Source organism: Telmatherina bonti, assembly GCF_933228915.1.
Source record: "Telmatherina bonti genome assembly, chromosome: 8".
In the NCBI taxonomy this organism is placed as follows: Eukaryota; Metazoa; Chordata; class Actinopteri; order Atheriniformes; family Telmatherinidae; genus Telmatherina; species Telmatherina bonti.
In genome coordinates this window covers 23,669,091-23,693,871 of record NC_136626.1, presented here as the reverse complement: position 1 = coordinate 23,693,871, position 24,781 = coordinate 23,669,091, and the positions used below count along the sequence as shown (strand labels likewise).

Sequence of the window (24,781 nt, the reverse complement as noted above, 5' to 3'; positions counted from 1 at the left end):
GACATCGAGCGAACTCTGAGCTTTCTGTAGTTAAAAGCTAACTGAGCTAACCCCGAGATAACGGGAGCTGCCCAGCTAACGGATGTAAGCGGGCTAAAGTTAAGTCACGTTGTTAACCGGCTAAAAACCGCAGTTATTCTACGTTCTTCTTACTTGAAGCCGGAGATTGGTACCTGTCAATCAAAAGGACACGCCCCTAAATTTGCCAAACTTCGAGATAAAATTACTTTAAAACGAGCGAGTTAGAAAAAAATTCACTCCCCTCACAGTTGTCATAAAGGTAAACCTGACCTATAAACCAAAAATGGATTTTTGAACCAGGCTGTAAACATGTTTATTTCTGCCGTGAAGTTGGCCTTTTTAACATGTGAATCTATGGGGATTTGCTCTGTTTTGGAGCCAGCCCCTAGCAGATGAAGGGGGAACTGCAGTTTTATGCACTTCCGCATAGGCTTCGCTTTTAACTGCTGGAGGTTGCCGCTTGGTAGTCTCACCATCCATTATTTATGTAGCATCGGGACATCACCTGATGCACTGAGAAGTACCTTGCTCCACTTCTCTAATGTATTAATATATAAATATATGACAATATTGCCGTCTCTAACTTATTTCTCCTTTTTATCCGCAGGTCTTCCTGAATAAGTGCAGTTGTACATGTTCTGTCTTTCCTGTCCTCTCCACCCCATCCAGGATGGGGGTTTGGATCGAAGTCATGATTCGATGCAATCAGTTGGTTTCTATTTTAGGCTATGTATGAATTGGCTTGAAATGATGTGAATGTAAAGTGCTCTGTGACAACATTGTTGTGAAGTGGTGCAATACAAATTAAGCTAAATTGAACTGAATTGAATTGAATTGAATTTAACTGAATTGAATTGAATTGAATTGAATTGAATTGAATTGAATTGAATTGAATTGAATTGAATTGAATTGAATTGAATTTTGGGGTCTATACATTTACAGATTTGTGGATTTGTAAATTTGAATGACTGTTTACATTTAATGTTCATCATCCAATAAAACATATGGTATTTTCAAGAGTAAACACCTGAAAAAGTTCCCTTTATTTGAATCAGTTTTCAGAGCATACAAACAACAGAAACCATTTTGTAAATTTTATTCCAGCTATAAGGTTTAAAAATGTTGTGTGTTTTCCTAGTTTTGTTATGTCAATATTTAGTTTTGTATTTATTCAAGTCTCACTTTCTATCTATTCACAGATTGCACTTTTACAAAAAAATGTCACTGGGAGGTGGCGGTGGGGACCCAAATGCAGGACGGGAGGCAGCAATGCAGAATCAAGATGCATGAACCAGCAACTGAGAACAGAAACCAAGGGGTATAAATACATGGAAGGAGTAACTAGGAACAGGTGAACTGAATCAGAAAATCAAACCAGTACTAAACATGGATCACTGCAACATAAAAGAGGAAACCGGAAATAAAAAGACACAAGAAATCCAAAGTAGGGCTGGGCAAAAGTGACGATATTTATCGTTTGGACGACAGAAAATGTTTATTGTTTCATATGAGGCTCTATCGTTTACGCAGCGATAAGGTGCTTTACTGCAGTATTTTACGTCAAGATGCACTTTACACCATGTACGCTGCAATATATAAACAAACGTGGAGAAAGACGGTAGCAGACATGTTTCAGAACAGGGTAATTCACTAAAAGATGACCAGCCAACCAAAACTGATGAGCTTGTTCATAAAAGAGGGGAAATTTCTGTTGCATGGATGCAATTTGGATATAAAAAGACCTACGTGGAACTGACAACAGACTAGCTCACAGTTCCGACAATGGACTCCATCACAACTAATTTTATCCCCTGCGCAAGAATCAGGATAAAGAATACAGAATAAATAATACAGTCAACGAGCAAAAGCTGCAAAAACAGCGTCAAGTGGTGGCGAAAACGCTCTTAATAAACTCCAGACGCAAACGCTGCAACAGGTATTACCCGTGAAACTTCATAGGGCCATGGTTCCCGCAGTGGGAAGGAGATCACTGCTGCTGTTGTCAAGCACATCTGACAAATATCTGACAAATGACTGACACAAAATTACACAAACAATTTTATATCGTTATGGGGATATAAAATGAGATGTGTATATATATGGGGATATTAGATTTTGGTCATATCGCCCAGGCCTAATCCAAACCATGACAAGAAATGCTAAATTGCAGTCTTGAGTTGATCTTTTTTTCTAGTCCTGTCTGGTTCCTGTCTACAGTAAGTCACAATGCACCTGGCTGCCTCAACAATTGAGGCACGAAACACAGCCCACTCGGTGGGGCCCACCAAAGGAATGTAATAGAATAAATACAGACAACAAAGTTTTCTTTCTCTCTGTGAAGACCCAGCCATAAATGTACAAAGGGAGACAAGAATACTCAGACAAAATATGTAATTAAATGGAGAAATTTTTAGAAATAATATGAGGATAAAAATTATAAAAATGAAGTTAAATCTAAGTCATCATTTCGACCTGATCTGGTCCCATTGAGGCTAAAATTCCACTATGGCTCTATTTTTCTGAGGTGTTTGACTTTGTCCCCTACCCCTGGAATCAGAACTAATGGCTTCAATGCCTTTTACTCTCAAATTTTATCACTAGCATGTTGAGCTTCCAAATAGTGTTTGGCCACAGGGTAGTTCAAATTTTAGATAGGATTGCATATCTGTGTTCAGCCACTCTGCTCCTTTGTCTTCTTTTGGCTAGGCCCACATAGAAGCAACCGCACGAGCATTCCAGTCTGTACACAACATAAGTGGTATTGCAATTTATGAAACTGGTGATAGGAAAGGTTTTGTTACTGAACCTGTCTCTGAAAGTGTCTATTTTCATTATATTTTCACAATAATTATAGTTACCACAACAGAAATTGCCCTTGGGTCGGCGGAGCCAAGTGTCCGGTTTAGAAGCAGGAATTTAACTTCTGTTTAGTTTGTCACCAATAGTTGGGGCCCATCTGAAACTGATCCCTCTCAATGATGTCCCATTTTTTGTTGATAAGTTTTTTTTTTATATGCAGAGCTTCTTTACTATAATGTGTGACAAAATACGATTCATGTATTTGCTCCTGTTTTGGTTTAGGGCTGAGCAAGTTCGTCCTTTCAAGTGACAGAACTCAGTTATACATAAGGATATTTTGTTGGAATCCCCTTTGTTTGAAGGACTGAGGGATGTAAAAACCTTTGGTCATCTTTGGAGATATGTAAATCCAGGAAGTTGATGACTTAATGGTCAAATTCCAAGCTGAATTTCAGATTCTTCATACTTTTTCGCATTGCTTGACAATATTATTGATTGATTTATTTATTTAGTTTGTTGTTGTGTCTTTGTTTTTTTTAACTCAATGCTTTCATAAATATCAAATATTAATATTAAAGCCACATTGGTAACATCCGACCCTGCTACATCATAGCACTCTGAACAAAGGGTCGCTGATAAGTATCCTGAGGCTGTCTTGTCTTATATGCGAAGCTTTAATGGTAATTTTATGAAACTGTCTTTCAGTTAACAGACAATTGCAACAGTATAAAGTAAATTTTATTTTTTTTTTTCTTAATCTTTTGGAAACTTTGAGTTAAGTTATGCATGTTTCTCTGCTGTTTAAAAAAAACAGAATCGGAACGTTTTGTAAAAATCTGTTTTATTTCAAAACATGCCCTTAAGCTCTGCACCTCCCCTTTAAAGTAAATCAAGCTAAAAATAGGGCAATGAATTTTGATAAGGAACCTTGCTTTAGCAGAGATAACCCAGGAAAAAACTCATTTTGCTATCTGGGAGACAATTCAAGAATTCATTCTAGTTGTCATTTCCTTTTGTCCATGTCATTATGAAGTGCTGGGGAGCATCAGCTTTGACAAAAAAAAAACAAAAAACTGAAAAAAAAAAACATGCCTTTACAGAAGGTCACTCATGATACCCAACATACAATTAACTTATGCTTATATTTCTTCTATGCCATGGAGGCATTAAGAAAACCTTTTCTTAAGGTCTGAAAATAGGACTGTTGAGTGTTTGGACTAATGTGGTGTGTGTTTGAAGTGAAATAATCCTTTTGAGTCTTTTAGAGGCTGTACAAAAAGGAAGCTTAGCAATTTACTTTCAAAGAAAAGGAGGACCAAATGCAATGGATACATGCCTATCTAACTAGTGCCATTTGTTGCAGAGGCAGAAAGAGAAATGAAAATGTGATGAATAGGACAAAAAAAAAGGAGGGACAGAAGGACAAGAAAACCTGTAGACAGTCATGTGAGCGTAAACTGCACATGCAGAAAATTTTTCTTTAAGAGGGCTCAGTGTGGGCCTGACACAAGCTACTGCCACCAAGCAACTGTCTGAAGTGGATGTCAATAGCCACGCTACGCCAGGAATGATTAGCCCGTGTTCATCTTGTAATGCTCACTGGAGAAATGTCTGTTCTCTTGGTGGACATCACAACTCAGACATGACAGCCAAAGCACAGAGGAGAAGATGGGATGAGACAGTGGTAAAACTGACAGGGATAAAGTGGAAGAAGTAGAAGGTCTGTAAACCCTTGTGTAAACCTACAAATACTGGATGGATCAGAGCTGAAGTTTAAGGTGCTGATCTACACAGCAATGGCATAGGTAGGCCTTCTAAAGCAGAACACTGTCCAGAGCTGATGGAGCAGCAGGCTCGGATAACAACCTCTATTATACAGCCTGGCACTGACATTTCACACAACTGCCAGCAGCTGACTTTCCAGAGTTGTTACCATAAGTTCTGTAGAGTGGGAGGTAAATGCATTGCTTACATGAACAAGTCATTGCTGGTAATTGCACCAGTCCCACTGCTCCTCCCACAACATCTCCAGTTTCTGTCCAGTTTGTATGGAAAAGCCAATCTGTGTTTCACATCCATTAGACTGCTCTAACTTGTCCATCTCTCTCTCTCATGCTCATTCTTTTTAGATGTGCAATGAATTCTGGGAGAAAAGAGGCCGTGAAGGATGCATCGCTTGTAGTCTTCGTTTCAAGCTAATCTGAAGCCAAACGAAGTGCAGATTTAAAGGGGGAATTTGAAGGAGTCATTGATTTGGGACAGCACTTGGCATGCCACAATGACATATGGAGCCGACGAATCTGACTTGAGACACGGCCTCACTGGCAAGGGAAAAAAATGGTAGAAAGGAGCTGTAATGAAAAGCACAGCAATTACAACAAATACAAAAGTGAACATAACATTCCACTAGAACCTTGGCAAGCACTAAATTTACTAAGTTTATTTATGATGTCACAATAAGAGATGGGACGTCTTAAGTGACCAAGAATCCAATGTCTGTTCACATTCTGGAAAATGCTGCAAAGTTTTAAGAATGGAGCTTTACAGTATGGATAGACCCAAAAAGAATTACCATGAAAGTGACACAAGAGTTTGCAAAGGTAAAAAAGATTCAGTCATCTGATTTTAATGTAATCAAGCTCCATTTTTACATACTGAAGGCAGGGGATTGGCAAAGCACTGAAAAAGAAAGTCCCTTCTTGTGAGGCATACAAGGGTTACAGATTAGACTGCAGTAATTTTCTGCAAACGAACCCATTTTAAAAGTTTTTTTTAAGACATCTACTTGATAGCTATGGTAATCTGTCAAGTTACATCAGAACCTCTAAAAATGTAACTTTACATGCTAAAGGGCTGGGAATCATAAAGCCTTCCTCCAAGATGAATGTGAATAACCTCAATTTAAAGCTAAAAATGCATTTTAACTCCCTGACCATTAGAAAACCATAGCTTGAAAGTGTTTTCTGGACAAAAGTGCAAAAAAAAAAAAAAAAAAAAAAAAAAAAAAACAAGCCTCAGTGTCTAAAATTGGTGTAGGCTATAACTGAGCCAATTATAGTGATTCCTTATTTTATTCTGTGGAAAGCAGACTAGCTAAATTGGTATCACCCAGACAAGTTTTATGATGTTTTTTTTTTTGTTTTTTTTTTTTGTTTAAATGATCTTTAATAATAATTTACTGATATGTATTATAAGGAAAAAATAAGGAAATGATGACTGAGGATTCTGTGTGACACAGAGTCTGTTCAACAGTTTTTTTTTCCCCCAGATTATGGAGAGTAACTGCACTACACTGTGCTTTCTCTTAACAAGTGAGGCTTACAAATCACCCCTGCAGCAGTTGGAGGACTTGAAGGCACTCAGTGCAAGGTTTTACTGCCTGTCTTCTAAGAATGGCTCCCTGAAGGCTCCTATGATAATAGCTCACAGCCGTGCCCTTCACAGAACCTCACATCGAGTACACCCCTAAAGCAGAATGGAAAGGCATGTCAGCTCACTCAATGGGGTGTCATTTCAAATCACCCTCTGCTTTCTGATCATGGGCAGAGGCTGGCATGAAGGAGTGTTGCGTGAAACTTACCAACTACTGAATTCAGTCAAATTGGATATTGGATACAAATTTTTGACCCTGCATTTTTTAAAAGTAACTGGGGTACAACATCTTCTTATTTAATGTGATTTTTTTGTATAATGTGCTCCCTGCAGCACAGCATTAAAACATGACAACTCAGCAGGACAGCAGACTTCACCAAGTTACAAAACAAAGTTCAAATTTGGAGAAATTACAGAATTTCTTGCACGGATTTCACAGAGTTCATGTTCTAAAACATGAATAAGCACTTCAGCACCTGTCGAGCCATAAATGCATGCTCTGTATTCTCCTTGCTTCTGCTTCTCAGTCATTGTAAAGCCTCACTCATCCTCAGGTTGTCAGAAACAAGATGATATGTATACATCTGTAGGTTGTTTTTTTCTTTTTGTTTTTGGGTTATTTTTTAGGGGTTTTTTTTCTCTCCCTTTCCTCTCCCTTTATCTCTTTCACTTTTCTTATGAGGTGTTTTTTCTCCTTTCTCTTTCTGTCTTTCATCTGTCCTCTCTGGTCCAGCAGTACAAACTCTACAATTCAAACAATAATACAAAATAAATATAGAAATAAAATAAAAATTTGGAAAGTCAAGGGGACCATTGTATCTATAAAGCTTCCCTTGGCAGAGAAAATTTGCTCAGCAGAACACAGCATCCAGACCATCATTCTGCTTGCCTAAATGCTGGACAAGACCAAAAAAAAAGAAAAGAAAAAAAAAAAAAAAGAATCAAGATGATATGAGTTGACTTACAAATTTTCTTTGTGGTCAACTTTTTCAACTTTGCAACTATCCTTACATGTGAATTCTGCAAAAGAATGTTACAAAATCCCCATTTGATATCAACGCTGAGCAAGGCCACAACTCCCAGCTGATCATGATAACTAACAAAGGCCATCATTCATAATATATGTGACAAACAAAATTTTGTCAAAGATTATATAGTATTGAATCAATTTCCACTGTATTGATGTAATACTGTATCATGATCAAACTTCTGATTAAACTTCTGATTTAGCTTGCTTATACTTACAGCAGTAAGTTAAAATTGAATATTTTGCCAAATTCAAATAAAAATCAGAGTCCAAAACTTTGAGAATATGAATTCTGCCTGATATCGCACAGCTGCAATAACAAGTAAACATTTTTGTTCTGCTGATAGACCCTGAATGAATGTGTATACAACACAGTTGCCCACTAAGAATGAAATATTCAAAATGCTTGAACCTGTGCTCTGTCATTGGCTAGGGTCTACTTGTGTTTTGCCTGAAGGTTGTAGACCAATATCCCAAACACTGCAAAAGAGACTCTATAAGGAAAATACAAGGAGAGGAGGAAATCTCTGCACAAAAAAAAACAAAAAAAAAAAACACCATCACATACATCTAATGGGTACATCTCAGCTTTTAAGTGTAAGGTTTTATGACATTTTGAGGTAAAATCAGCATTCCAACATGTTTTAGCAAATAAAGAGGAATAACAAGAGTAACATATGCCACGTTTAACACCTTAGCTTAGTACTGTAGCAGACAAGCATTGAACATTAAGCATTATAAAAAAAAAATAATGTACATTTTGTTAGAGGGATACTGTCTTTTTTTTTTTAAAACAGTTTTAGAAAGTTGGACAAATGTGACACCAAATAAATGTTTGTGAAGAGAACACCAACTTTGTCCCATAAAGGAATCACTATAAATAGCAGAGGCTAAGTCAATGACTGCACAAATATCACTGTGTCAAGAACAGAAAATTTTTCCCTGCAGAAAAAAAGGCTAAAGTAGGAAAAGTCTTAAATAGTTACAATGACCAGATCACTGCAACCAACTTAACCAGAATTATTCTTAGCTTTAGGAGGTAAATGAGTGGCTCAGTAAACACACAAAAAAGGAAGGCATACAAAAAAAGAGACATCCACCCATCCAACCATCCATCATAACTGGTGCTACGGTGAAGCCAATTTCCACAAAGCTGCTAAGCTGATTGAGGCAGACCAAATCTGTTTCACCAGCTTACATTCCTTCAAAATGGCCATCTCACTTCCAATATCACGGGCTTGTACTGTTCCCCCATTCCCTTGGCTCTGGCTGAGAGTTAGCAAGGCTTAGCTGGATGAAACACTCCAACAGCCCAGTTCTTCCCTGGAACCCACTGATATCTCTATAGCACAGCCTCTCTCTCATACTGTAGTTGTTTTATTTACTCAAGCTATTATTCCTTCCCTATTTAGTTTTTAAGCTTTCTTTGCTTAATATCACAGTATTGAAACATTTTATGTGTATACTAAAGATTTATTTAAATCCTGATATGTTTTGACACACAGAAGATGTAATCACTGTGTCTGTGCACACATGCTGTAGACCTACCTCTGTAAAAATGCACAGCCAGCATTTAACTACAACACCTTCAGCTGGAGTAGATTAAATTCACACAAAACCTTTTTGAAGAAGGAAATTGGACTGATAAGAAACAGCTTCTTTTATACAAAGAAAAGTAAATCACTTGTTACGGGTCCTTTAGGGAAAGAATGGTATAGCAATGGCTGCTTCCACTGCACCTGCTTTAGTCATATGTGGACCATGTTCATATAACTGATATTCAAAATTCCTTAGATATTACTATGACACCCCTCCTTTGTCACTTTCTCTGGCTCTCACACTTTTTCTGTCATTTTGCCGCTACAGCAAATATCCTGTCAGTCCAGGCTGCAGCCTGCCGGTGCTGGTCTATCTGGCCCTGGGATCGATCTGGTTCCAAGCTGAGGCCTCCCATTCATCTCACTGCCATAAAATGTGATTAGTGCTGACTACAGCACTGCAGGGAGATGGGCTGATAGGCCTGATAGCCTCAGATAGGCTGGGCTGGACACTCAACAGGAAGACAGCAGCAACAACACACTGTGGATTCTTCCTTCCAGTTTTTCTTCAATTTGTTTTCTTTTTTTTTTTCTTTTTCTCTGTCAGTTTCCGTTTACAGTTTTTTCATTCTAATTTTTGTCAATCTCTTTCTTGTTCCGTTTGTCCATCTTATCACTACTGTCTATATATATATTTGGCCATCTCCAGACTGGCTCTATCTAGTTTCTCTCTCATAATTTCTAAACCTGACAAGTACACTGTTTCTCTTTAAATACAGTTTCTAAGCAGATGCATTGTTAAAATATAACAGTGTAACACAGAGATATGATTTTCCATTTATGGCTGCAAGCTTTTCTAGCCCAAATGCAGCAAAATACCCTTAAATCAAAATACTGCTAACACTGTGCCTCTAAAATATAACAAGGTACATCTCAGGATGGAAAGCAGAGCATAACGACCATGTTTAAAGTTGAAAGAGGTCTAATTTGGTCAAACCACACACGAAAAAGTGTTTTAGTAGTATTATTGCTTATCAATGCGACCTATATCTACCTATAGACAAGCAGCTTGTTATTTTCCACTTGTAGCCCAGTGCTGCTCAGCATAATCCAGTATTCTTTTTATATACTTAATGGATTTATGAGCATCAACTATAACCGATGCTTGTAAGCTGTTTGCAAGTATAACGCTGGTATCACTTGTGAGATTAGTCATGTGAGCACCCTGCTCTTGAAGTGGTCTTTGTAAGTGACCCAGACCTGGGTAAGGTCTAAACCCAACACTTTTCCAGAAACATGTATTGTCAAGCTCTGACAATCACAGAGCACTGATTCTTTAAAAAATTCAAAACATGCTAGTCTTTTATCAAATAACCTGCTAATCTTAGATGTTCATTTAAATTTGCCAGATTGTCATTTTGGATCTTTTACAATACAAAAATGATAACACATTTTCATTTCATTACTTTCATGACTAATTTGAGTGAAAGTCTGATGATGTTTGCTTTCATATTTGTGCAGCAATAAAGACTATTTATGCGTTCAAAAACCTTTTCAAAACTACTGTCCTAAAACTTTTGGCACCATACTACATTGTTTGTGCAAAATCTCCAATATCAGAGTACAAGCTTATATCTTAATTGATTTACTTCAGTTTAAAATTACAATTGTGCAATGATACAAATACAAAATGAAGATGAATCAAGTGTGAACTTTACAAATGGAAAATTTGAATTTATATTTATAGAAACTCCTACATACTTTTTTTCTTAAATGAAATAGGTGGACAAATCAGTGCGGGTCTATTAGTATGTTTTTGTTATATAAAACATAAAGCATAACAGCATCCTGACCTGTGTCTCTCGGACATTCTCCACAGTGAAGTTGAACCAGACTCTGAAGCGTGGATTGCAGGTGTCAGGCCGGATGAAGAGATCAAACTCAAACTCACTGATGTAATCAACACGGCCCAGGTTTCCTGCAGAACAGTTGAAGCATTTTAAGTTAGCATGTTTCAGACTTGATCATTGGACAACACAGTCATCTGAATTACTAAAAGCTGTCTGTCAGTAGGCTGACAATGGGCTAAATGCTACAATAACACCACTCACTGAGTTAAGAAACTGGTGTGTTACATCAATATACCACTGTAACGTATTTACTAATGGTGCATCGCTGTCATAGTGGTGTATCTGAACATTTGTCAGAGATGGTATGTCTCAAACCTAAATGATACCCACAGAGAAACAGTCTGAAGAGCAGAAAGACCATTCAGTCATCCATATCTGACATTCAGTATTCTATACTATTAACAGCATTAAAAATAAAACCCAAATGATGAGTGAAAGTATAATTAATCTATTGGGAATTATTTCCCAGCCTCCTATTCTCATAGCTGTCTATAAGAAGGCTGAGTTGCAGACCATTATATGACAAGCATTCTATGTATAGACCTTATCCTTATCTTCTAATTCCTATGTGCACATGTTGTAGAATGTCCTGTGGTCCATTTAAAAGCCGGGTGAAAACCTAACCTTCTAAATTGAAAGAAGCTAACCTTCTTTCAATTATACATGTTTGTTGTATGAGGGCGTAAAAAACAGATGTTGACACTAGGGCTGTGACAATATGCTTTTGTATGCGAATATGTACCGATTCAATTCAATTCCGATTTTTTTGGGAGCCAATTTGATTTAAATTGCGATTCTCACAATTCTTTGATATTGCAGAATTTCGTAGATTAAAAACAAAAGAAAATATACAAAATGTTTTGCTCTCCATTTTCTTAATTTCAGTTCGGAAAAAGCAACACAATAGCCAGACCATCATTCTGCTGCTATAATGCCCAAGAAGACAAGTAAAAAGATCAATAAAAACATTAAAAATGACAACAACAAAAATTATAATGGATTATTTTTATTTATTTGAAAAAAAAAAAAAAGATTTTTCTTTTAATTGTGAAGCAAAAATTCCCTATATTTGATTTTTCAATTAGATTTTCCACCCCTAGTTGACACAGTGTCACAGAGGAAAAGTATTAGAAAGAATCTTATAGAGGCAACTGTTGCTGTCCATCACTGTGGGAATGGTTATAAAACCATTTCCAAATAATTTGGAGTCTATCATTGAACAGTCACAAAAATTATTCACAAGTGGGAAACAGTAAGGACAGTTGTCAATCTTTCCATGAATAGATAATTTATTAAGTTTACCTCAAGGTCATACTGTACAAAGCTAAAAAAAAAAAGAAAGTAATGTTAGAAAAAAAGAGCTGTAGCAGGCTGTACAGACCTCGCCTAGCATGTTAAATGTGAAAGGTCATGATAATGTGACAAGTAAAAGACTAAACAAGCAGAGCTTGTTGGAACTGAAGGAGAAAGCCCACTTTCTCATTAAAATGAACATAACGGGTCGGCTTAAGAGTGCACAGGTGCATCTGAACCACAAAACCTCTGCTTGGTTAAAATAGGCTCATGCAACACAGCTATGATTCCAAAGACACCTGTAATCCATGGTGAAAAATAATTATAATTAAAAAAAATCGAATCCATTTTTGCATGATTGGATTTGTAAACGTGAATGATATATATATTTTCTTCTGATTAAGAGGCAGGTGTGCTTTCAAACTGAACAGACCACAAAACTCAGCTTCTCACACAACTCTACATCAAAACATCAGGGTGCTGTTGACCACCTGGTGGTGGGTAGTAGCATACCAACAGGACCGGCACGTACAGAAACAAATAATTACAAACAGATGGGCTAACTACTATATTGTCAAAACAGATACCTCTCCTTATGCTGTCAGATCGCTAATCCACAAGCCAGCTTGCAACACACGCACTGACATACACCCATTCTGCTCTATTCCACTAAAGCTCTTCACCTAAAAAAGTTCACACAGTATGGGACCAACCCTGTAATAGACTCGTGACCAGTCCAACATATCCCCTGAATTAGAATAAGCAAGTAAAAAAAAAAAAAAAAAACCAAAAAGCAATGGATGGATCGATGGATGGTGTAGAAGCTAAAAGGTGTGCCCCCCCAAAAGGAAAAAAAAAAAAAAAAAAAAAAAAAAAATATATATATATATATATATATATATATATATATATATATATATATATATATATTTTATTTTTTTTTTTTTTTTTTTAAATTGGGGGGGGGGGGGGGGGGGGGGGGCGCCTTTTAGCTTCTACACCATCCATCCATCCATCCATTGTTTTTTGTTTTTTTTTTTGTGGAGAGAACCCACGCATACACAGGGAGAACATGCAAGCTTCACACAGAAAGGCCACTGTCCAACCCCCCCCCACCCCCACCCCCAAGTCAGAACAAGAACAACTACCTCAATGTAATCATCATGTACTTATTTTTTCCACACAATGCTTGAGAATCAGAAAAAGCTAAAAGCAGGCAGAGTGCTGAACCGAACCCACGCCACCAACATCACGGCATTTCTTTTAGCTCACACTGCCAAATCTAACTGGGTATTACAATGGCTTGAAATGACATCATGGGTCATCCCATGTGTCTTGTCAAACACTTTTAAAGTCTGTAAATACAACATTTTTAAAACAAGTTTAGAGATTATAGGTTGAATATTTGGATAATTAGCTAGGATTACTTAATAGTTTTAAATAAAAATCAAACATTTTTCTTCCATAACAATTGAAAAGTCATTGTTGGCTTGAAATATTGTCAGAAAAACAGCGCTAAGGTAATGTAACCACTGGGGTCTACTGTTTTCAAGTGTACAAACTGACAACAGTTGACTTCTCTGTCAGTGGATTGCATCACATATCAGATGTTCTGCTGTAATTTTTCACCATTAGGATATTTCATGGAATATGACATTAAAAGAAAAAATGAGACTGAAAACAAATATCGAATGGCTGCTACATGTTTACATAGACAAACAAAATGTTGTGCATGTATTTAAGACTAAAATGTTAGTAAATGTGAATATTGTCTACTTTGCAAATGTTTGTCCACAACAGAATAGTAAAAGGAAAACTAAATGTTTTTTAAAAAGTCAGAGCTTCGATGTTTTTACCATTATTATAAAAGTCGATAATACTGACAGCAGAGATAGTGCTTGTGTATGTTTTTGTATCTACCCATGAAGTTGCAGAGATCTGCGAGAAGGTTAGTAAAGCTTCCTTACACAGGCTTTTGACTGATAAGAAAACAAAACAGCTATTTTTCCTTTGAATCTCTTCTTCAAACACCCACAGAACCTCATTCTGATCCACTTTGACACTATAAATGATAAAAGCCACCAAAAATCTAACCTACATGCATGGCCAAACTCTTGGAGAAGAGATTTGTAAGATGGAGACAAACTCTTGTTTTCTCTTGCTTGTTTTTGCTGTATAGATCATGGATAGCAAGAGACACTAGCTATGGGCAGCTGCGTTATTGAGCCTGATACTGGAGGGCCTGACGTGAGAGATGACTGTGGCCTCAAGGTTAGAATTACATGTTCGGCCCGCAGAGCAGCAGGGATATGACACACCATTGATCCCCGTTTTAATTTTATGGTGGCTACCTCCAGATTCAAACGGTTTGGCAGGGTGGTGGACTGACCATTTTAATCAATCCCATATCATTTTGTACTTAACTAACATTAACGGCTGGCTAGATTTTCCTCAAATGGCCCTGGAAAACATAAATAATAAACTACATAAGGTTAAGAAAATTAATTTAAATCAGTATAATTTTTAAAAGATATTTTCAAAATAATATCTGACGAGAAGCATTTATGTTTCTTCACAGAAAACAGATTGTATGTGTTAAGTGAAGCTAATGAGCTAGACGCAGAAATAAGATGTGAAAAAACATAAAAGATACAGCTTCCAGGGGTTGAGAATCTTTGCTTTATTCCTCTTTAGTACCATTTCTCTCTCTATTCTTCTTCAGTGGTGTCTTGGCAGGTTATGCTGAATTTCAGTCTTTGCCCTTAGGGGAAAACTACAGCATTTAGACATTCACAAATTGGTTTTCAATGAACAGCTTAGCCCTTCTACCACATCCCAACAAAGCAAAATTGCTGGTTCTGAAACAGATTTTACACATGACGGGCCCTCCTTGAGGAAAACCGTGAACAAAAACTCTCTGTCTTCCTCTAAATGTGTCTGTCTCTGATTATCGTCTCCTTCTTTCTTTTTCACACTTCAATGGAAACAACTGAACAACAGCAAAATAGAAAACATTCAGAGGTAGAAATGAGCAAAACACTATTTATAATATTTGTTGCAACTGAAAGTGTCTGTAAAATAATTATAAAACCTGCATCATTACACAATGCCATAAGCGAGTACAGAGGATGCATATATGAGCTAGCCCAGTGGACAGTCATTCATTCACTGACTCCCAGAGTATGAATGATTTTTTGCATATGTGTGTTCGTGTGTGTGTCCACGAGAGAAGAGAGCTGGAGAGGGAGCAGAAGAACCTGGCTAATGTAATCCCATTACGGAGGTACAAGAGGGAGCAGTCACAGTGCTCAGCCCACACAATGGGGCGGCCTGCAGCCTGTAGCTATCCACTGGATGGATCGTTTCTGCCATACAGATGTATCATCGTACAGCAGCAGCAAACCTTTATGCCTCGGGCATAAGGAGGAACTCACTCTTACAGCCAGCCGTTTGAAATAGTAATAGGCAGTTGTTTCAAAATGCAAAAGACTATTGTTACCCTGCTTCCTACTTAGCATAAGTATGGATTCAACATATTGCATATTTAATAATCAACGAATGGTTATATCCCATGAATTCTCAATGATGCATACTCAGATATTAGAGATAACAAACATTAACTCATATGGGGCCATGAAGGATACATTTTGGCTCCCTGGGTTTGCCCGCAATATCCACAGTCACCTCACCTGTGTTTGACCATGTGGGTTTTAAGTTGATTTTGACTGCGGTTTAGCTTGGGCCCAACTTGAGCCCCATTTAGCCAGTCCACCGGGCCTCCCTATGCCCACTTAGTCTACCTACATACCTTATGGGGATCATATAGCCAGCCCACTTGGGCTTTATATATGGGGCCTGTGTAACTGAAACCACATAGGGCCAGCAAAATTTGTCAAGTTCAAGCCCATTCCCAGTCAGCACCCACATTGGCCAGAATTAACTTTTATGGGCTACATGAATCCTGAGCAACTCACCAACTTTTGAACAAGAAAAAGGCTAAACTAAAAAAGCACTTGGAGACCACAGAACCACTACTACTGCTATATTTTTTTATCAAGCATCCTGACCCTTTAATTGTCGAGATATATGCATATATACGGAAAATCGCTCTATATTGCAACGAAAGAGAATTGATGAAAAAAAATTCTGTGTCCAGATGGTGATCCGGGTCACTTAAATAATTTTGTGGAGTCTAAATTAGACAAAGACCCATTTTCAGAAGATAAAATCATAAAAATCCATCCAGTATACTTTGTGTAAAGTTGCAAGCAAATAAGCAAAAATACAGACAAACAAATACCAGCAATAACATGACCTCCTTGGAGGATGTAAAAAAAAGAAAAAAGAAAAAAAAACGGACATTTATAACAAGTTGATAAGCAAAACAATATTAAAACATTATGAAACACGATCCTAAACTACCCAAAAACAAACCAAAGAATTTTTGGGGAGCAAAACGTGTAGGTGGCTGTACTCGGTTATCACACATTTTACACTGAAGCTGCCTTTTTCTTTCACAAGAAGTATATAATCAAAGTTGAGAAAATGTTTTTCATTGCATTTAAGATCTACTGTGAGAATGAACAAGGGGTAAATTATTATACCTGTGCCAAATTCCAAATACTTGGTCTGAAAAGTTTTCAATTTTAGCGCAGACCAAAACCAAATCCACATACAAACATAAGTTAATAGTCAATTTCTTTTGCTGGCCTAGAAAAGGCCACAACTGTGTTTAAAACCTAGACAACAGATAACAAAGAGGTCTGCACTGCTAAGGGAGACCAGCCAGGCAGCTTTTTTAAACTTATTTTTTGCTGTGTTCCATTTCATTATTGGAAAACACATCAGTTTTCCCCCTGGCTGTTCTGCGGTGTGAGGAGGATTCCTGGACACAGAAGAGGGAGACTGATAAAGATAGAATTGATTCCAGCCAGCAGCAGCAAAAGCTAGTGAAGGGATGTGTGTGTGTTTGGGGGGTGGCGTAAGAGCGGGGGGTGGGAGGGCTCAGTTTAGTCCCGCAGCTAAAAGTCTGGCTTTACTTTGCCTCTCTCTGTGTCTTGTCTAAAGGCAAGTTGTCACTGAGGTGACATCAATCTCCTGCCTCACAACTTCTTAAAGCATGGCTTCTCCCCTGACGGTTCATCACATCATCTGCAGGCAAGATTAAAGAGGTCACCTCAGAGTTTTCAAAATCTGACTATTTAACAGGTATATATAACTGCAGTTTATCTTATAAAACATTAAAGGATGGGCTGTCAATGTTTTGTTTTGTGTTTTTTAACAGACTAATTCAGACTTTTATGAAATACCTCAGATGGTAAAAGGCAAACTTTTCATTTTATTAACAATACTAAAATTAAATAATGTACACATTTGATATTATTTATTTAAATAAATGCAAACCTCCATAAAGTGTTATGGAGGTTTGCATGTTTGCATGTTTCTTAGAAGTGCAATAGGATGTCGTGGGGCCTCAATTAATAACCATATGTAGAAAAAGTACTAAATTCTTGCATATGACAAAACTTTTGAATGTAAGGATCAAAGAAAAAAATCCTGATTTATCCAACATGCATATGCATACCAGTAAGTACCCTCTGCTTATAAATCCTATCTGTTCTCAATAAGTATGCCCGTTCAGGGTCACTTGCATTTAGAAAGGCCCTCATTTTACCACATATAGAAACATGTCCTTTTAAAAGTCACACGCAAATCGCTTGTGTTTCTCCTCAGATAATGGAGAGAAAGAAATAATACATTTTTGCAGAGTTTAAAGTCAACCGAATATCTCTGTCTATATTCACTTATTCAAATACAGTAAACATTAAAAAAAAAAAAAAAAAAGGCTGAAGCGCCCTTGCAAAAATTTAAGTGCCGGAGATAACAATTATTTAACAATGCTCTGACACAATATGCTGCACACAAAAAAAATAAACTTACATCAAATACATAAATGCTGCAAAAAGAAATGAAAGCTGTAAATAAGTTAGAATTCAGCAGACCATTTTTTTTTTTTTTTATTTTAAAGAAAGAAATTATCAAATCATCTAATAGTAAGTTATAAAAAAATCATTTTTTAAAAAATGTTTATACACTTTAATGTAGCAACAGAATGAAGGTCTTGGTACATACCAGAAGGACAAATTTAGGTAAAAATTTCTAATATCAAGGTATTTCATTTAGTGCCCTATAAAGGGTTAAGAAAGCATCAGTGATGAACAAGTTGCATCAAACTAACTGAATATTTACCACAATTATATCAATATAACTTTGCAGCACAGATCCCAAATCAAGGCAAAACTCTTAACAGGAACTCTTCAGGTAAACAGCATCTGATTATCAGAAATTAGAATCAGAAATTATCTGTGCGATCAGATCAACTGCTTTTCTGATGAACCTCATCGCGGAGCACAGAGTTTGAAATATTATTTGATGACAGAAGATCAATGGTGATCAGTCCTCACCTGTCTGTTGCAGGAGTCTTTTGTAAGTTTAGAAACCATTTGAGCGCCACATATTTGATTTTTTTTTTTTTTTAAAGTTTCTAAGAGTAATTATTATTTTGACCAAATTAAGAAAACAGATACTCTGACACCTTCAAATATATTTCTCTGTTTTACCTCTACGTTTTGTGCATACGTATGGAAAGAATTGTGCCTAAATTGATACATTTTTCTGTGCCCAAGTACAAGTTGAAAACAGTCAGACTTTGTGTGGGAATGCTCACATGGACATTATGCACACATCTATGCCTATGCACAGATTTCACTAAACAAATAGATACTACATAAGTGATTATTGCTGGCCACAAGTTATTTAGCCAAACTGATGCAATGAGAAGCTTCTCATTTCTCATAAAACCTTATAAAACCTCTTAAGACACATTCAGTGGTTGTGGAAAAAAACGTTAGACTGTTTAAAAAGGATCAGGTTACACATCCAGCAAAAAAAATACATAAATAAAGAAGTACATGACAAAAAAGTGGGTTAACAACTGTCTAAACTGCTTATTGTTAATGACCAAAAGTATATCGGGGAACCTCCATATTTTTTCCTTTTTCCAGGAAAAAATATAGACAGATAAAATCCCGAATGATCAGATATCACTTAAATGTTTACTGAAATCAAACTGAAAAAAAAATGGAAGAACTCAGGGCTATGTTTAACAGTGAAAGCAAGAGCATTTTCACATGAACTGTACTGCTACTGTACAAGCCTGTAGGGGAAAGACTATGATCTAGTGTTGCTGCAGTTGGTCAGATCTTGGCTCAGCAATATGAATTTATGTGCCCAAACAATCAGGTCAGCTGACTACCTGTTCATACTCAATGGCCAGGGTCTCATGAACAAATGTGGCATATAGATTAAAATGTTTCATCCACCATGTTCCACGCACACATTGGAATGTACAAAAAACAACTTTGCATTCCCGCACAATGCATATTTCCTCTGTTTTTTCTATAGACCAACAAAATAATAAACCTTGCTTTAAAGAAAGTTCATTTAGTTTCTGAAAGCTCAGGGACCACTAAAGGCCTCATGATTTTATTTCACAAAGATATTAAATGTGCAAATTTTAACAAGTTGGGGTAATGGCATCAATAAAAAAATAAAGTTTTACCGCAAAGATTGATTTGCATTCATTCATTTTCTTAACCGCTTAATCCGATTAAGGGTCGCGGGGAAGCTGGAGCCTATCCCAGCAGTCTTTGGGCGAAAGGCAGGGTACACCCTGGACAGCTCGCAGTCCATCGCAGGGCCACACAGAGACAAACAACCACCCACACTCACTCCTAGTTGCAATTTAGAGTACCCAGTTAACCTAACATGCATCTTATTGGATGGTGGGAGGAAGCCAGAGTACCCAGAGAGAACCCACACATAACTCCACACAGAAAGGCCACTGCCCAAACCTTGGCCCACCCAAGGATCAAACCAGCAACCTTCTTGCTGTGAAGCCACAGTGTAAAGATTTATATATCACTACAAATTAGAAGTGATAGTTAAATTAAAATACCATTTTTGTGAGGGACAGAGTGAAATGCCTTGGCTGAGTAACTTTCATTTATTCATTTTCTGAACCAGCTTAATCCAGGTAAGGGTCACACGGGAGCTGGAGCCTATCCCAGCAGCCCTCAGGTGAGTCAGTTTGAAGATATTGATAAAAACAATTTACTTTACATTGTTTGTGTGGAATTGACAAAAAGTCTGAATTCAAACTCATTTTTTTAGATATAGACAGTTGTTTAACACCATAAAGATATGTTATATACTTGTATCTTCTCAGAAAATTGGGTCAGCAATTGATATGAGAATCAATAAAGAACCCAATTGATGGCCAGAATGAATAATGTCACTGATATCAATTGAATTTTATAAATTGTATATCCTTATCAATTAATCAATCAATCAGAGCATGTAGTGGTTAGCCCTGTGACCTCACAGCAAAGGTCACTGGTTCGATCCTTGGCTGGAGGGAGGCTCGAACAGTGGAGTTTGCGTGCTCTCCCGTGTATGTGTAGGTTAGGTTAATTGGTTACTCTAAATTGTCCGTAGGAGTGAGTGTGAGCGTGAATTAGAGCTGCACGATTAATCGTTGAAAAATTGCAATCTCGATTCATACTTGTATACGATCTTATTTTCAAATTATGACGATTAAAATAAAAAACAGGCCGCATTTCGAACTGGGACATCACCTGCATATAAAGAAGCGTTCCCTCTTTTGCCCTCAACAAATGACAACGGTGGATCCTTATACCACGTGGCGAGCATGGTAGGAAAAAACGTGGCAACTTTCTCGCTAAATCTGGCGACTTTCCACACCCCCTTGTGACTTCTTTTGTTAAAAGCAACTAGCAACAAATCTAGCAACTTTTACTGGAGTTATTGGAGATGTTTCTGGTGTTTTGGCGACTCACTTGAAAGCACATAGCAGTTACTATCACGAACGAGCAGCGGGAGCCCATCCCATCATAAAGCACTCACAGCCGGTCAGAGGAGCAGAGAGGACACTTGCACAAGTCCACGTGCACAGTCAAAATAAATAGTGCATGTGCAAATCCACCGGTGATCCCACCCTAGCTTACAGAGTGGGATGTAAACTAACATCATTTCTGTTGTTTCTGTTAGGTCCATTCAGATTGTTAATGTCCAGTTTAAACTGTCTGTCCAGTAAGTAGTTTAAAAAGTTATGTTTTGCCAATATATCACCATGTTTTACTTTGACTCAAAACAGAACAAAAGTAAGAAAACTACAAAAAACAAACAAACAAACAACAAAACAAAGTAACTCTGCCAAAGTGTCTCTTTTGGGTCACTTTGTTGGTCCAAAGAAAAGAAAATAGCTATTGGCTATTCTAAAAATCGCTAGAAGTCGCTTCATAACACCGTCGCCTATTTTGCATAATTAGCCATATGCGTGTAATGTAATGGACGTTGTAGGAGAGAGGAATAATGTGGAAGAAACAAAAAGTGCGTCAAAACCACCCTAAATATGTTTAATACTGTGAATAAAATCTTTTCTGTTTCGATCAATCGCATAAATCACTACTGTCCTCCATTGTTAAATGTCAGAATATCAAATTTAACCAAAGGACTGTTGTGTGAAATTTCTAGCTTCATGTCCAACCCTCCTGTTGTTTATATAGAAACATTCTTACCTCTCATCACCTGAAAAAATAGTTAAAAAATGTTACTATTGTGTGCAAGAGAAGGCAAGAGAGACATTGTTTTTATGTGTCAGCTGTTGCAAAGTTGATGTGCCGATAAATCGTGAGAGAATCATGATCTCAATTCTCAGCAAAAAAAAATGTGATTCTCATTTTATCCAGAACCGTGCAGCTCTAGCGTGAATGGTTGTCTCTTTGTGTTAGCCCTGCAATGGACTGGTAACCTCTCCAGGGTGTAACCCCACCTCTTGCCCAGAGGCTGGTAGGATAGGCTCTAGCTTTCCCACAACCCTTGATCGGATTAAGCGGTTCATATAATGAATGAACCACCACAGCATTATCAACAAATACACAACTTTTGTATATAGACTGGCCACCACAGAGTCTAAATAAATAAATAAAATATTAAAAAGAATAAAAATAAATAAATAAATGTTATTTTCACATGATTATACACTAATACTATAAAATCATACTGCTTTTCTGTTTATAGATCACCCTAAATGTTACAACACAGAACCATGCCCTCATGGCATTTATAAGTTGAAATAGTTTGGGATTGCCGCTTTGATTTTTCTCCAGCCTGAGGGCTTGTTTGCCTCCTTCTGCCATGAATCAGTAAAGAAACATCTACAAAGACAAGGAAGAAATTGCAGGAATAAAAATGACCTGGCCGTGTCATAAACAAACTGATGGTAATGCAAATTATTGATAAGAAAATGGAAAATTCTGTTCTTGAGTGGGCACCACTTCAGTGAAGCACAAGCAAGTTGTTTGAGTTGGATAATGTGTTTAAACAGGAAACACAAAGGCTTTATTTAAAGGTTTCCTTGTTTATAAAGCAAGTGAATCATATTAACTCAAATGACAAAGCAATGAAAAGGCATGTTGAAAATTGTTTCATGTATGCATTAAATAAGCAAAAAATCTGTTTTTATAAATGACAATAAAATAAAATAAACTGTATTTATCGCCATATTACAAACTTTATTGTCATCCTGTAAAATGAGCTGGAGGAATTTCTTAAGAAAAAATAAAAAGAAATAAAATAATTCCACCCTGGGACTGTATTGTAAATCCCTCAAATATATGTTTTGCAATTTAAATAATAACTAAATATCTAAAATTACTTTACAAAGTCTTCTGCAGCATATATACACATGAACATTTGTGAAAATAGAAATTGTTGTGAAAACTATTTCAGCACACCACAAAAACAAGGATAAGAGCAGACAATAAGAGGGGAGAATAAGGAGGGAAAAAATCATATTGTTATGACTCTGTCTATGCTCCAGTGAGCTCCTCGTTTCAATATAGATGAAGAAAGCCAGGCCCGAGGACAGCGGCGAGATATGCAGGCAGCCTGCACATATCTGATGATGTACAGGCCTGCCTGCACATTCTAAAGAGAACACATTTTCTAGCTAGCCTTTTATAATTGTATTTTTTGCCTTCCAAAAGGCCCTAGAGTCAGACTGGTATGCTCCATCTGAAGCGGTTGCAGTTGTAATGGGTCACAGTGATGCATTCATAGTGGGACAAGCTTAATTGTATTATCAATCTCATCCAGACAGTGCTTTAGCCCCACAGTTCTGGACATGTTACTGTCAGACACTCTGCATTAGTATTGGGAAGTGAACCATGAGGAATTGCAATCTTCACTTTTATCTGTTTCCAAAGCCTAAAATGGTAAGTTAGGTCGTTGAATGACATCTTTATCAAAATTTAAGCACTGCCATTCTGGGTTCTCATCCTCTTTGTCACTTACTTTCTGTTTTTCTATCTGTCTGTCACTCTACCCCTCCATTCTTTCTTTTGCTTTTTGAATGTAGCTTGGGTTGGTGGCCACAGAGTAACACAAATCTGTTCCAATTTCATGCTATCTTTTAACAAGTTAATTAGGTTGAGCCCTACAAAGACTGAGGAGGAAGAGATGAGACGGCAGCAATGGCAAAGGCACAACTGCCCCGGTCAGCTCTTTGTTGTTCTATCTTGTTTGTGTCTTCTTCGTCTTCAAGCGCACTCTCTCTCTGCCCATTTCTCTTCTTTTTCTTCTCTTGGTTTAACTTGCTTCTTCCTTTTCCTCTCATCCTCAGCTGCAGCTCCAGCAGTGGAGTGGAGTTTTGAGATAAAAGTGCAGGGAGCTGAGGAGTCCTTCCAAAGCCTAAGGCAAGGAGAAGGTCAACAGGCCTGCTAAGAAGGGCTGTTATCATCTTGGTTACATGTTATCGGAGAGCCTGCAGTACTGTTTATTTGCAGTTATTGCTTCCTCTGGGTGCACACTTCAACGCCTGGGGCTGATTGCTCTGTAATGAGTTCAGGAACACAGGGAGCCAATGCAAGAAAAGAATGGAAACAAGAGAGGCAAGAAATCACTTGCCAATAACCAGCAGGTCAGCAAAAAACCCAAATCACAGAGCAGAAAAATGGCCACGGAAAATCGGACTAAAATAACGTGTTGGTCTAACAAGTACAAATTTTCTGCCCAGTGCTTATGTTTTCGCCATTCAAGAAAAAAAATGAATTTTGATTTGCAGTTTCTCAAATATGTAACAGCCAATTAATCTAATGTAGCAGTAAATTGATCCTCACCAGAAGTTGGCCAAAGTTGGCTTTTTCTTCTTGTTGTGATTAAAATCATACACATCTAACAGGATCAGTGGGAGTCAAGCAGAAGTTGGGCAGATCAAGGAAAATAGATGCCTCAAAACCTCTGGGTGGGCTTTTCAACAGTCACACATCACAAATGGGTGTTCCTTTCTACAATAACATTACCAGGGAAATAACATTAAGTGCTTCCACTGTAAAGAAAATTTAAGACAAACATAAGAAATTGAAAGACAATCCAACACCAAATGACATTCCTAAGGCTTGGCAGAAGATCAAGGAGTGTTTAAAAAAATTTTTAACCAGATGCTGCAGCCAATAATTATGAGATAGAGAGAAATTAAGATATAAAGCAATAAATTTCGAACATATAAATGACAAAGTCACAAAGTACAGACATATACATATATTATTCTTTCGAGAAAACACCATAAAAGCAAATCCTTCCAATAACATGCTAATCCCTTTTCATACTATCGGATATGGAAGATTATGAGACATAATTTGGTAATTCAATTTAGTCATAATTCATCAGAAGCAAGCAGA

At 37.2% G+C, this 24,781-nt stretch overlaps 1 protein-coding gene across 1 annotated transcript in view; it reads right to left on the bottom strand.

The window, feature by feature from the left end:
• The window catches only part of agbl4 (AGBL carboxypeptidase 4), a gene marked incomplete at both ends in the record, with an annotated part of 342,597 nt that overhangs the window by 301,001 nt on the left and 16,815 nt on the right, over window positions 1-24,781 (bottom strand). Inside the window, one exon of the mRNA XM_079245646.1 lies at window positions 10,611-10,735. Coding sequence (XP_079101772.1) covers window positions 10,611-10,735 — 125 coding nt within the window. The remainder of the gene's footprint in view (window positions 1-10,610; window positions 10,736-24,781) is intronic.